The 15,820-nt window shown below is 37.0% G+C and overlaps 1 protein-coding gene across 3 annotated transcripts in view; it reads right to left on the bottom strand.

The window, feature by feature from the left end:
* ANO5 (anoctamin 5) overlaps positions 1-15,820 on the bottom strand; it is a 109,892-nt gene that overhangs the window by 28,035 nt on the left and 66,037 nt on the right. For all 3 annotated transcript variants that reach the window (XM_027578723.2, XM_027578724.2, XM_027578725.2), the window contains 6 exons: positions 13,588-13,722; positions 13,129-13,234; positions 12,964-13,024; positions 4,831-4,982; positions 2,277-2,351; positions 450-672 (listed from right to left, as the gene is read on the bottom strand). In XM_027578723.2, coding sequence (XP_027434524.1) covers positions 450-672; positions 2,277-2,351; positions 4,831-4,982; positions 12,964-13,024; positions 13,129-13,234; positions 13,588-13,722 — 752 coding nt within the window. The remainder of the gene's footprint in view (positions 1-449; positions 673-2,276; positions 2,352-4,830; positions 4,983-12,963; positions 13,025-13,128; positions 13,235-13,587; positions 13,723-15,820) is intronic.

The following is a 15,820-nucleotide window of genomic DNA, read 5'->3' as shown; positions in this document are numbered from 1 at the left end:
AGTCTAAGACCTACGGCAACTGAAAAGAAAAGTACTACATTTTAAATTTACTCAGGAGGAGCTGATTGTTTTGTTTTTCCTGCAATCGTTTTCAAAATCAAATACCTTCCAAAAACCATACAAATGAAATAAAAATTATCTGTGTCTTGACAAAAGTCGGGATTTTACTTAAAATTCATCTAGCCCAATCAAGGGAAGATTAAGACAAGAATACTCTGAAAGACCTACAGCATCTTAATTCTTCCATTTAGTTCTTTTTCTTGCTTCCACCATAATGGACCTAAATGTGGCTATTAAGGGAATCTGACTACCAGCCTATGTGTCTACATAGAAAAAAACTGCTTAGCATGTGCCTTTAAAAATAAACTCCCCAAGGCATGGCCCAAAATGGATGTAGAGTGCTGGTAGAACATTTTTTCAGTGTCACACAGATGACCTAGCCAGCTTACCCATTTTTGTAATCCATGCAGATATCTTTTCATAAAAGAAATTCAAGATCAAGATGACGATAAAGTTCAAGCAGGATCCACTGAGTGACGTGGTTATCTGGGGAGTGAGGAAACTTTTGACATGCTTGAAGGATGCTTCACTTTCCATGAAGCTAGCAAATGTAGCAAACACTGACAGGCGGTACACAATCACAGCTACCATACACGCGATGACAAGGGCCATCTGGAAAAGGGAAACAAGGAATCTATCACCCTGGTCTCCGTATCTCTGCAATGCGCACACACCTGAAACATACGACTCTCTTCATCTCATTATGTTAAGGTTAGCCCCTCTCACTTGGGAAGCAGACCAAGCCAGTCTCTCTCACCATAGATGGCAGGAAAAGAACACTGGCAAGGCAAAAGGGTTGGAGAGAAGACAAGACATATGGTTGCAGTTGGGTGAGTCTAAACCAGACAAGTAGTCATTGCCCATCCTTTAGGCCTGTCCTCTACCAAGCGTTGGAAACTAGCCAGAAGGCCAAATCCTGCCTGTGGCCTTACTTGCTCTTGTATGCTTCTTGAGTTAAAGATGCCTTTTTGCTTTTTTTAAAGGTTATACGGAAAAACAAAGATGATCACATGCAGAGACTATTTGTGGCCCACAAAGCTTAAAATACACATGGCCGCTCCACAATGCAAACTCTGCCCTGGGTTGTAGTTAAACAGGTAGTGTGAAGACCATGTACTTTCCCAAGAAGAACACATTTAGAGATTCTATTTCATTTCCCCCCAGAATGTTGCCATTAGTGTTCTGATATGCCTGGTCGTTTAGATATTTGTATAGATTCTACATAAATTTTAAACACTTCCCATATTGCAAAAACCCAAAGATCTGGGGATGCATTAACCTCCATGACTGGAAAATCTGATTGTGAAAGTTGAGGGATTGAATCAAATGGAATGAGTACTAGAAATAAAAGAATAATCTTTCTGGGACCACACTCTAGATTATTTCTCAAGCAGTGCCCTGAATTGATTATTGCTATATTATTAATAAAGTATTATTTACTCTATCACTTCTCCTCAGTGACTGTTATATCATCTAAGAAAACACATTTAAAAGAGAAAAATCAATACATTTAACTAGAAATGTTAAAGATAAAATATTATGGGATAATATGAACTGTAAGGTTAAATTCTAGTCAACAGCTGCTAATTATTTATACTTCAACATGCTAAACTCTCAGAGGGTTAACACTGCTTCTTTTCCTTAAAATTCAAGGCCATCTGTGAGAGGACACACATTTGGAAAGTTGGAGGGCAGGAAATAAATTGTGGTGATGGAGGAATCTATTAACTAAAAGGCATGGAAAAACCTGACTCCCTCACAATGGGACACGCTAATTAAACTCTTCAAGTAGAAGAAGTACTTTCTTCTATTTATTTCAGGAAGAAAATAAATTCAAGAGTATATGCTTTTTTTGGCATTTTGTGTAGATATTTTAATTGGCGATAAAGATAAATTAATGATTTTTTTAAGGAAACAAAACCCAAATAGCCTGCAAACAAATTATCTGTCACACTGTTCTGGTTGCTGGGAGAGGGGGAGGGGCAGGCTCTAAGAGGAGGCACCAGTCTCTCCCCGAGCTCTTTCTCCAAGGTTCAATTATGGCACATCCATGTGGATCACACTTGATTTTACATAGGAGCTCTATTCAAAATAAAAAGCCAGGAGAGGGGGAGAAGGGGGGGAGGGACTCAAGAGCCATGGCAGATGAAACTGCTGAGCTAATCCTAAAATGATTGCATATCAAGAGATGAGAGCAGTTTTCCAAGAATGCTCACCCATAATGTCACCGTAGCTCCTGATAAAAAGTACCATGGAAGACGACTACATAGAGGCATGTAAGGTTCCATCTCCTGCAATTTTGAAGAAATCACAGCAAAATTCAAAATCTACCCTCAAAGTTGGGAAGCCAAGCAGTAGTCAAAACCATAAAACCCAGTTAAAGTAGAAATCTCCCCCAGAATCCACTACAGCTCAGGGGCAGCTACATTCTAGCAGTGGTTCCTTCCCTTCAAGGAGAGACCTTCAGGGCTCTTAAGTGAGATATTTCACACATGATATGAGACATACTGGATACACACTATATCCTCAGGATTGAAACAGAGTGGTATTCAGGGCCTGGTAGATGGGAAACAAAGTCAAAACCTGGGGGCTGCTGCTTAAGTGGACATGCTTTAATGATATTATAGTTTTCTTCTAATTGAACCGAATTGAACTGCATTGCTCTATGATTGCTATACATATCAAATAGGGCACCATCTTTCTATTTACAGTGTTCTGTGTGTTCTTCCACACAGTTCAAGGGACCAGACTTTTCTATCTTGATGTTTGTCTAAGTCAGTAATGGAAGATATTCATTCTATCAGCTGAAATTCTTAGCTATATCAGGAGGCAGTGAGATCTTACCCAAAAAAACTGTTATATAGTAAAAAATAGCTGTCAGCAGAAATCTAAATCATGTAATCCTATCCTTTAGATAGGGAGGATTTTTACACCTTGAGGATTTTTAGGGAAGTCTGAATGCAAACAGAACTTGACAGGCAGAATAGCTGTCCAAGAGTTTCTACTGAATGTGTGTGTATGTGTACACATGTGTGTCCAATATGTATGTGTTTGTGTATGCATATTTGTGCACGTGTGTATGTGTCCACGCATACATGTATGTGTTTCCCAATACAGACTCAGATGTGAGGGCTCTGGTCATACTGACCCACTGAAGAAGCACTGCAAGTAAGTCAAAAACCTTGATTTCAAAACCATTCAAGCGGACAATTCACAGTGAATCGATCCATACTGTTTTTCAGCTGGTTTCAAATGTAAACGTTCAGCACATTTTGTTTTTATGGCAATGATTTTAGGCTTGCTTTTAGTTTCCTTTTTATACCATGAAATATGAATAGATACACATCATGTCATTATCATGACAATGTCTCTTTTAATATATTTTCTTTTTTTTTTAAAGATTTTATTTATTTATTCATGAGAGACAGAGGAGGAGAGAGAGAGAGAGAGAGAGAGAGAGAGAGAAGCAGAGGGAGAAGCAGGCTCCTGTGGGACTCGATCCCAGGACCCTGGGATCATGACCTGAGCCGAAGGCAGACGCTTAACCATCTGAGCCACCCAGGCGCCCTTTTAATATATTTTCTTAATGTCATACAGCTACTCAAGTTGTTAATGTATTTTCTGAGGCGTTTTTCCCCTTTGCCAATTAACTGAATTTTTGGTAATGTCTCACTAAAAGTTAATGTTTAGTGAATACATAAATGTCTGAACTGTGAAAATAATTTTGAGTATTATGCCACAAGAATAGTGCCCTGAACAGAGTGGGAAATTCTGCTGAAGAGACTGTGTTAGAGGCATACTCTCTTCTCCCTTTAACAGCATCAGGCCACACAGTGATTATGGATGATGAAAGGTACGGATGCTAAGAATATGCAGTCAACAGTCTGGTTTTTGAAGGCAAAGTACCTTGCATTTTTCACATAAAAAAAAAAAAAAAAGAGGTACCAAGAGGTCAAATTACAAACTACCAACATACAGGTGATTTGCCAGTGAAGGAACCCCAAATCTAGACTTTGCCATCCAGACAGAAGTGCAATGATCTTCCCAATATAATAAATTAAAAGGGACTAGGTGAATAAAATTAGGTCTAATAAAACAATCACTCATAAGCTCGCTATCTTAATACAATACTATTTTAATTTTGGTATATTAACATAGTATCACTTCCATGTGCATATATATTTATATACTAAGTCCACTGCATACACATTATTTTCCATTTTCCTTTTATTTGATTTATTAGAAAACTAGGTTATGTCACGATATGAGGCCTCGTATTTGCTTCAAAATCATCTCGTGGCAGGGAGGAGCAATTGTAAATGAAACAAGACTATCCATGAATTAGTATTCTTTGAAGCTGGGTGATGGGTCCAACCTGGGGTTCATTATACTTTTCTATCTACTTTTTTTTTCTAAAGATTTTATTTATTTATTTGATAGAGAGGAGAGACAGCGAGAGAGGGAACACAAGCAGAGGGAGAAGCAGGCTCCCCACTGAGCAGGGAGCCCGAAGCGGGGCTCGATCCCAGGACCGCAGGATCATGACCTAAGCAGAAGGCAGCTGCTCTGCTTTAGACCTGAACCACCTGGACGCCCTCTACTTTATTTGTATATGTTAGAGATATGTGTGATAAACAAGGAAAGATGTTTATAAGATTTATATGTTGGAAAATAATTTTAAAGGCAAATTAAAATATACACTATTATTTGTGCGGCGACCTACAGTGGTGACTCCATTGAGACATGCTGCCTGTCAGTGCCCTGACCTACCTTAGTCACTGCATTCATCTTCCTGTGTTTACACATTGCTTCAAATTCCGGTCTCAGCTGGAGCTGTTGTTGCTCCTCTTCGAAATCCACCAGGTCCCACTCATATTCCATTCTGGCCTGTCGCTGTTTCCAAAACTCCAAAAACAATGTGACTGTAGACAAAGAAATGTGTAAAAACAACTGTAATCAAGGGATGGAGAAATAAAGCCCATAACAAAATAATCTGGGGCTTTTTTTTAACTCGACTTTAAAAAACCATGTTGGCTGAATGATGGTTCTTCTGTCCACTACTATGTTGGCTTAAGAGCAGGTAATAACATTGAAATAACACATATATAAAAACTCCAGTTAATTTCATAGCAGTCCATGTAAGAAAAAAACATTTCAAGCATGTTACTGTCTCTTGATTCAGACAGTCTGAAGTAATATTTAAACTTAACTTTTTACTAAAACCTAGATTTTGCTTGCATGTTTTTTTTTTTTTAGCAAAATCATTCAAGCGATCATACCAGTTTTCGGGCTTAGGTAAATTTAAGGAAAACATGAGAGCCACTCCCATAGCAATCTCTGTCTGTCTCTCTGTCTCTGTCTGCCTCTGTCTCTCTTTCTCTTTCTTTCTTTATATATATATATACATATAATTTTTAATAAACTTTCAATTGCATCATAACATATTTACAGAAAAGTACATAAAACACAACTGTACAATTTAAAGAATTTTCACAAAATGAACATTCTCGTGTAATCAGCATCAATATCAAAAAATAGAACATGACCAAAACCCCCAGAAACACTCCCTTATGACTCTTCTAAGATGTAAGTGTAACCAGTATCCTAGCTTCTAATATCATAGGATATTTTCACCTGTCTTTGAACTTTTCATAAATGGTGACCTACCAGAGGTAGTTTTGTGTTAGGTTTTGTTTTGGTTCAACTTTTCTTGTAAACTGAATCCATATTGCTGTGTGTAGCAAAAGTTCATTTATTTTCATTGCTGTATAGTATTCCATTGTTTATGTAAATCACAATTTTGTTTATTCTCAGGTTCATGGGTGTTTCAGCTATTGCCAGGTTTTTTGCTATTACAAATAGTGTTGCTGTGAATGTTCTTGTACATATCTACTGGTGGGCATATGAATGCCTTTCTCTTGCGTATAGATCTAAGAATGGAATACTAACACAATCAATATTAACTTAAAATTTTATCACCTGTGATTCTAATTTTAATGTTTCATCTGACTCATTCCCTGCCTACTTTTATTTTCTTTAATTTTTAAATTTTTTTTTAGTTTTTAATTTTTTTTTAAGTAGGATCCATACCCAGCATGGAGCCCAACACAGGACTGGAACCCACAACCTTGAGATCAAGACCCAAGCTGAGATCAAGAATCAGACCCTTAACTGACTAAGCTACCCAGGTGCCCCTTTTCCTCCTTTAAAAAATTTTTATTTTATTGTAAGAACAGTTAAGTGGCTTTCTACCATCTTAAATTTTAAGTCGACAATACATTATTGTTGGCTATAGGCACAAAGTTATACAGCAGCTCTCTAGAGCTTATCTTACTTAACTGAGACTATGTGCCCATTGATTAGTTACTCCCCTTTTCCCTCACCTCCACTAACCCCCAATAATCTCCATTCCAGTCTCTGATTCTATAAATGTGATTATGTTAGATACTTCCTACAAATGGGATAAGGAAGGCTTTCCCTGTCTGTAACTGGCATATTTCACTGATCATAATGTCTTCAAGGTTCATCCATATTGTCACATATTGCAGAATTTCCTTCTTTTCAAGGGTGAATATCAAATGTATATACCAAGAGTATGTGGTGTATGTATACACCACAATATCTTTATCTATTCATCTGTCAATGTGGACATTTAGGTAGTTTCCACCTCTCACTTATTGTGGATAGTGCTTCATTGAACATAGGAGTTCCAACATCTCTTCAAGATCCTGATTTCAATTATCTGGAGGAAATACTCAGAAGTGGTATTGCTGGATCATATAGTAGTTCTACTTTTAGTTTTCTGAGAAATTTCCATACTGTTTTCCAGCTGCACCATTTAGCATTCCCACTAACAATGTACAAAAATTTATTATAATTCTCCACACCCTCACCAGCTCTTGTCTTTTGTTGTTTTGGTAATAGCCATCCTGACAGGTGTGAGATGACATCTCATTGTGGCTTTGATTTGCATTTCCCTGGTAACTACTGACACTAAGCATTTCTTCATATACCTATTGGCCATTTGTATATATTCTTTGGAGAATGTCTATTTGAGTCCTTTGTCCATTTTAAAATCAGGTTATTAGGGTTTTTTCACTATTTTTTCAAAGACTTTATTTATTTATTTGAGAGAGAGAAAGAGAAAGACAGAGCAAGCATGAGTGGGGAGGGGCAGAGGGAGAGGGAGAAAGAATTTGAAACAGGCTCCAAACTAAGCACAGAGCCTGACACAGGGCTTGATTCCACGACTGCAAGATCATGACCTGAGCTGAAACGGAGTCAGATGCCTAACCAACTGTGCCACCCAGGTGTCCTGGGTTTTTTCACTATTGAGTTTCAGGAGTTCCTTAAGTATTTTGGAGATTCACCTCTTATCAGAGATATGATTTGCAAATATTTTCTGCCATTACATGGGTTGTCTTTTCACTCTGCCATTTTCTATGCTGCACAGAAACTTTTAACTTGATGCAGTCCAACTTGTTCTTGGTTTCTGTTACCTGGGCTTTGGTGTTATGGCCAGGAAGTAATTGCCAAGATCAATGTCATGAAGTTTCTCCTTAAATTTTCTTCGAGGACTTTTATATAGTTTCAGGTCTTACATTTAAGATTTTATCCAATTTTGAAGTGATTTTTGTGTATAGTGTAAGATAAAGATTCAATTTCATTATTTTGCATGTAGATATCCAATTTATCCACACCATTTGTTGAAGAGACTATCCCTTCCCCATTTTGTATTCTTGGAACTCTTATAGAAGATTAGTTAACCATATATGTATGGGTTTATTTCTGAACTTCATTCTGTTCTACTGGTCTGTATATCTGTTTTTATGCCAGTGCCATATTGTTTTGATTACTGTAGCTTTGCAATTTTGAAATCAAGAAGTGTGATGTCTACAGCTTTGTTCTTTCTCAAGACTGACCTGGCTACTTCAAGACTCTTGTGATTCCACATGAACTTTTTTCAGTTGTTTTTCCCATTTCTGTTAAAAAATGCCATTGGGATTTTGGTAGAGATCATATTGAATATTTAGATTACTTTGGGTAGTATGGAAACATTAATAATATTAAGTCTTCCAATCCATGAGCATGAGATGGCTTATTATAGTATTCCTCCAAATATTTAGAAGTATAGGTATTGTTTGCTTTGCATGGTTACAGTATGCATGTTCCAGTTTCCACGAGTTAGTTACATAACACAAGTCCCCCAACATGACTCAAAGTTCTGGTACTGCAGTAAATTAATTGCGAATTGTTGCATAAAGTACAAATTTTGCTGTTAGTTCTTCAAACCACAAATCACTATATAAATAGCAGATGGGTATCATGATTAGTGACCAATCACATCACTTTAAATGCTGCTGGTGTTTGAACCACTACAAATCTGTTATCCATTAATGCACAGACAGCAAAGCATTCATTTGTGTTTTCTCCTTGTCTTCCATGTGACATTTTACAAAAATGGATATCAACAGATAGAACTGATCAACAAGGACGAAAGTATAACAAGGAATGAAAAGTGATTAACAAATAAAACATAAGTGGAGTTATAGAAGAAATAGAGGACTCTGAGAATATTGACATTGCTGCCATTTGAGAGACTACACATAAAGCCAGAGAAATCTAGCAAAGGCAATCTTACTGACATAAATGAAGAAAGCAGTTGTGAGGAAGAGGATGATGTCCCATAGGAAGTGATGTTGGGAAAACTTTCAGCTTAAAGGGACTCTCAGTGATGGTTCATTACAATGAACGCATTGAGGATAAGCTAATGCTCACATCAGATTGTTCTATCCTTGGGATACCTTTCCCACCCTTTTTCCCTATCAAAATCCTATTTTTTAAAAAAATCCAAAACAAATTCCCTATCTTCCATAGTTATCTCAATTCCTCTAGTCAAGAAATAATTCCTTCCTCCTCTGTACTTCCTCAGCACTTAAAATTTAATGAGAGCATGTATTGGATTCTGGCCGAATTAGATTGTGACCTTCTTAAGAACAGGTTATATTTCATTCATTTATTTTTTCACTTTTTAATTTAATACTGACTGAGACAGATGGCTTTTACTCATTTATTCATTTCTTTACTCATGTATTCAGTAGATACATTATTACTAGGAGAACAAAGTTTTAAGAGCATAGTATAATTAAGCAGTGTTTTAGTATTCCAATATTTCCCTGAAGGAGATCTACTTGCATACTTAGAAGCTGCTTCCTAAAGTTTTGGCTTCTTTAGTCAGGCTGCATCTAGGTGCTGATTGAGATCTTCCCCCTTTGGGACACTGATGGCTCTTGGCATACTCCCAAATACTGAGAAGGCAGTGAAGATAATCACAGAGTTTAGAGAGACGACCAAGAGTTCAGACTGGATTGATCAAAAAGATTCATCTCCTATACCAGATCACATGGTCAGGACTGGGAGAGGTAGTTGTTTTATCTAATGCACAGAAACCAACACAGAGAGACAAAGCAAATGAAGAAACACAGGAATATGTTCCAAACAACAACAACAAAACAAAAAGAAAAAGAAAATAAACCTCAGTAAAGGACCTTAATGAAATGAAGATAAATAATTTACCTGATAGGGAGTTCAAAATAATGATCATAAAAGATGCTTACCAAGGTCAGAAGAACAATGTGTGAACAAAGTGAGAATCTGAACGGAGACAAAATATAAAAAAGTAATAAACACAAATCAGAGAGCTGAAGAATGCAATACTGTACTTAAAAATTTCAATAGAGTGATTCCACAGAAGATTAGATCAAGTGAAGCAAGGATCAGCAAACCTGAAGACAAAGCAGTGGAATTCAATCAGAGGAGCAAAAAGAAAAAAGAGTGAAATCAGCTTAAGGGACTTATGAGGCAATATCAAGCTGACCAACATTTATATTACAGGCTCCCAAAAGGAGAAGAGAGTAAGAAAGGAGCAGAAAACTTACTCAAAGATATAATGGTTGAAAACATCCCTAACATGGTGGGGCGGGGGGGATATATCAAATCCTGGAAGCCAAAAGCATTCCAAATGAGTTCACAATGCAGAGTACTAACCACTATATGATCACGGCCCCAAATGAGTTCAAAAAGACCCACACTAAGACACACTATAATTAAATTCTCAAAAGTTAAAGGCAAAGAAAGAATCTTACAACAACAAGAGAAAAACAACCTGTTATGTACAAGGGAACCACCATAAGACTATCAGCAGATTTTTCAGCAGAAACTTTGCAGGCCAGGAAGAAGTGACATGATATTGTCAAAGTGCTGAAAGACAAAAACTGCCAACCAAGAATACTCTTCTTCAGAACTGAAGAGGAGATAAAGAGTTTTCCAGACAAGCAAAAGCTAAAGGAGTTCATCACCACCAAGATAGCCTGGCCTTATAAGAAATGTTAAAGGGACTTCTTTGATATGAAATAAAAGAATGCTAATTAGTAACATGAAAACATATGGAGCGCCTGGATGGCTCAGTTGTTAAGCGTCTGCCTTCGGCTCAGGTCATGATCCCAGGGTCCTGGGATCGAGTCCCACATCGGGCTCCCTGCTCAGCGGGAAGCCTGCTTCTCCCTCTCCCACTCTCCCTGCTTGTATTCCCCCTCTTACTGTCTCTCTCTCTGTTAAAAAATAAACAAAAAAATCTTTAAAAACAAAAACAAAAAACATATGAAAATATAAATCTCACTAGTAAAGATAAATATATAGTTATATATAGTTAAATTCAGAATACTTTAATGTGATGGGAATGGGTAAGTCATTTATAAAACTAGTATGAAGGTTAAAAGACAAAAAGTAGTAAAAATAACTATACAATAACTGGTTAATGAATAAACAAGATAAAAAATGTGAATTGTGACATCAAAAGCATAAAAAAGGAGAGGAAAGTAAAAATACCAAACTTTAGCATGCATTCGAAGTTAATCTCTTAGCTCACCATAGACTATTACTAACTATAAGTTGTTTTATATAAGCTTTGTGGTATTCACAAAGCAAGAACCTATAATGGATACCTAGAAGATAAAAAGAAAGGAATATGAGCATACCATTAGAGAAAATTATCATAGCCCAAAGCAGGAGGGCAAGACAGGAAGGAACAAAGTAATTATAAAACATCCAGAAAAAATTAACAAAATGGCAAACGTAAGTCCACACCTACCAATTATTACTTTAATGTAAATAAACTAAATTCTCCAGTCAAAAGTCTTGGAGTGGCTGAATGAGTAAAAAACAAGACCCAACTATATGTGAACTGCAAGAGACTCACTACAGCTTTAAGGACATACATATTGAAAGGGAAGGGATGAAAAAAAGATACTCCGTACAAATGGAAACCAAAAGAAAGCAAGGTTAGTTATACTTATATCAGACAAAATAGATTTTAGACAAAGGCTATAATAAGAGGCAAAGAAAATCATTATATAGTGATAAGGACTAGTATTGTTCCTTTAACCTAGAATGTGTTAAGGACTCAAATTTGGCCACGATCCTCAAAAAGCAAAGGTAAACCAATTCACTACTAGAGTAAACTTTTCCCAAAGAACGGATGGTAGCACCTCTTCACAATACTTCAAGGGTCTGTGTGATCCAATTATGGCTGCTTCTCTGTGATGAAATAGAAGGTTGTAGTGGGTGCACAATCTCTCGCATTGGAAACAATTGTAAACTATTGTATTTGCTGTAATTGGTGCACCTCTCATGCACTGTTGATTACGAGTAATGATAGAGAAAGGACTTGGCAGCCGTATGATAAAGATATAGCTGGACTTAGCAAAGTTGAGGTAATTAGAGGATTGTTAGTAAGAATTCTCTGTCCCCTGTTCTTTAAATCTAGGCTGCTCTCTTCACATAGCATTTAGCTCTGCATTTAGCTCTGCTAAATCCCTCTGCTTCACACCCATATCCCCACGTTTTGGTGTCTTTTTGCCTGGATTAAGCTACCCTTGTTCTCTTGCCCAGTTTTTTAAATGTACATATTGTTGAAAACTTTTTTCTTTTTTTTTTAAAGATTTTATTTATTTGAGAGAGAGAGAATGAGAGAGAGCATGAGAGGGAAGAGGGTCAGAGGGAGAAGCAGACCCCCTGCTGAGCAGGGAGCCCGATGTGGGACTCGATCCTGGGACTCCAGGATCATGACCTGAGCCGAAGGCAGTTGCTGAACCAACTGAGCCACCCAGGCGCCCGAAGACTTTTTTTTTCAAGTTGGAAAGAAAAAAGTCTATTTTTTCCCAGAGTCCCCTGAAATTTGGGACATGTTTTAGAAGGCTTTAGGCTTCCTCCTGCTGAGTTACTCTTACATAAAATATTTTTCTCACTGATGGCAAGAACAACTTCATGACACCTCTATTTCTCATGTAAAATGAAAAAGATGAAATACTGGGACATTTCCAAAATTAAGAGGAATTCTACTACACATGGAAGATTTTTAACAAATGGAACTGGAAGCTGGAACCAGAATTATACACAGGAAATTTAGATTCAAACATGGATTTGTTAGCCCTCAACAGTTGTTGATTCTTGTTCAACTTTGTGCCCATGATTCAATATCATCCAGCCAACACATATTTATGTGTATTCTTTCCTGCATTAAGTATTTATTGAGCTGGTTTTTTTACCATAGAGCTGGCGGACAGTGTGAGCTGAATACATACAAAGTTTCAAAAATGATATTATCTCTCAGAGAAATAAAGAGATGATTAATAAAGACCTTTTTGGACCAAGGACCAAGGACTACAGACCACCGATGTAGACTCCATCAGTGTACTGATGTTAAGCTAGCAAAGACACAAAGGTCCAAAGTCACCTTTGGTGTATAAGGTATGCCATCTGTGTATGTTATATATATGTTATATAGATGGGCCATGTAACACATAACCTGGAGAAAGTTGTTTTTTTATGTGACTATTTACTCACCCCAAATTCCCATGAATATTGCAAAGAACACTGTTGACTCGTTATCAAATAAATGGGAGATCTGTAAAAACAGCAATAACATCACAAAGGCTACTTAGTGTATCAAATGCGATACAAAAAGAGAGAAATTCCAAGTCTTTTCATCGTTCCGCAATCCATACATACCTTTGAAGCCAAACACGTGGTATTTAGTCTCCAATAATCACACACTTGATCACAGAGTGGACACATGATAATTTGACCTCCAATTGTAGGGTCACAGATCTCAGTGCTGCAGAGGGGAACAGCAAAGTTATTTTCAGGGTGATGTGTTTTCAGGTGACAGAACCACTGTTTACATAGCTTCTCACATATGGTGGAGGGGTAATAAAGCAGCAGTTTCTGTCGTTGATCAAGTCATGTTTTGAGAAACAGAGTATTTAGAGCTGATCATTAAAAACAGATTTTCCATAAAGCACCAGGTGAGGGGCAGCTGTTACGTTTTTTTTTTTCCTCTCAAAAATATCAATTATCTGCCTGCCATCAGGAAACATTCTGAAAACATGCCAGGGAAATAATAACAACAGTCTCAGTTAGTATAACAGCAAGATGTTCTCTCTGTTTGGGCAATTCAGTTGCACTCACCTGCTTGAGTTACCATCCATTGATAATAAGCCGTAAATGAAACAAGCTAAGCCAACTATAGCTGCAAAGGACAGCATTTCAGTGTAAAATCCAAGAAAGACAAAATACATGGCAATTTTTTCTCCAAAATAATTCCTGTGAAAGAAGGTAGAAATAAGATCAAAGGTTAGAAGAATGATACCAACCAGAGAGCTTTGGTTTTATATTCAGATAAGACCTATATTCCTGGCTCCTTTGCTTTCTAGCCCTGCGATTTTGGTAAAGTTACTAAACTCTCCTCACTTTGGTTTCCACAACACAAAATACAGGATGATGCTTATCCACAGAACTGGTATAATGGAGATAGCACATAGAAGTCAGAAATGAACTGAGTATAAGTTAAGTTTTAATTCTGAACTAATAAGGTAATTTGAAAAGCTTCTCCGAAGGGGTACGTGCACCCTGATGTTTATAGCAGCAATGTCCACAATAGCCAAACTGTGGAAAGAGCCAAGATGTCCATAGACAGATGAATGGATAAAGAAGATGTGGTATATATATACAATAGAATATTATGCAGCCATCAAAAGGAACGAGATATTGCCATTTGCAACAACGTGGATGGAACTGGAGGGTGTTATGCTGAGTGAAATAAGTCAATCAGAGAAAGACACGTATCATATGACCTCACTGATATGAGGAATTCTTAATCTCAGGAAACAAACTGAGGGTTGCTGGAGTGGGGGGTGGTGGGACGGATGGGGTGGCTGGGTGATAGACATTGAGGAGGGTATGTGCTATGGTGAGTGCTGTGAATTGTGCAAGACTGTTGAATCACAGATCTGTACCTCTGAAACAAATAATGCAATATATGTTAAGAAAAGCTTCTAAGTTTTAAGGAGAGTTTAAATGTATTGAAATAAACTGCAGAACATCCTGCAATGTAACTTCCAGCAATTAAGATCAAATCACATTCACAATGTGAATGAAGTTTGGCTTTATTTCTCTTTCTAATATAAAGAAGGTACCCTGACCACATTAGACAAGGTTCTATGTATAAGCTTCCATCTTCCTGCAATTTTAGATCTCTGATGGATGTTTACAGGGTTGTGAGATGGGTAGCAAACCAAGGAATTAAAAATGACCACATAATAAGAGTTCTGTAAAATATGCAGTTCGGTTCTTGCTTTACAAAAAGTTAAAAAGTTACAGCATTACGTGTCCTAAGTGTTTAAGTCTTACTACCAAGGTTTTTTTCTTGTTTCTGTTTTTGTTTTTCAGATCAAGTCCCCCTTAAGGAATCTGAGAATATAGTTTTCTCTATCTCAAAAACCTCATTTTTTTAAACCAGATTAATCCTCCTTATTCATATAGAGTTCTGCTTATCAAATCTGTGAAACCTTTCCACAGTTTCCAAGGCAGATAGATGTGATCCCTTCTGGGTTCTGATAGCATGCTATATCACCATCTATTACATCACTTAATATTAACTTAATTTCCATACATGCTCAAAAATACAACTCTGAACATAAGGGTATAAACTTAATTTCACAATATTTACATATTTTCTTGTATTCACTACTAATTTTATTGAGCCTCATATTCTTCAGTACTCAAATGTCCTAATCTTTTCTAATTAAAATAGGCATCTCGCTGCTTATACCATCTTTCATTCTTTTCACTGATTATAAACATTTTTGCACTGTTGTTTTCTCTTGTTCCGTTCCTCAAATCACTATAAACTTGAAATTAAATTATAACTCCATCACAGTCCCTTGTTAATTTGCCACTCCCAAATTCCTTAGGCTCACGCTTAGGGTAAGTGAATTCGTTTTTTTCTTTTCTTTTCTTTTTTGCTGAAAAATACAGCAATTACTTCAATACTGCATAATATCAAAATCTTTTTTTTTAAAGATTTTGTTTATGTACTTGAGCAAGAGAGAGAGCACGAGCCAGGGGAGGGGCAGAGGGAGAAGGAGAAGCAGACTACCCACTGAACACAGAGCCCAACACATGACTGGATCCCAGGACCCTGAGATCATGACCTGAGCTGAAGGCAGATGCTTAACTGACTGAGCTACCCAGACACCCCACAACATCAAAATATTTTAAAAAGGATAAAAATATTTGATTTTATGGAGTTTACTATTCATCATATCTATTTCCACTTGATGTTTTAAAAATTACAAAACCATGGGCGCCTGGTTGGTTCAGTTGGTTAAGCGACTGCCTTCAGCTCAGGTCATGATCCTGG

The sequence above is a fragment of the Zalophus californianus genome, chromosome 11 (assembly GCF_009762305.2).
Source record: "Zalophus californianus isolate mZalCal1 chromosome 11, mZalCal1.pri.v2, whole genome shotgun sequence".
In the NCBI taxonomy this organism is placed as follows: domain Eukaryota; kingdom Metazoa; phylum Chordata; class Mammalia; order Carnivora; family Otariidae; genus Zalophus; species Zalophus californianus.
Note: the sequence above shows the minus strand (reverse complement) of the source record. Positions and strands in the feature narration are given on the sequence as shown.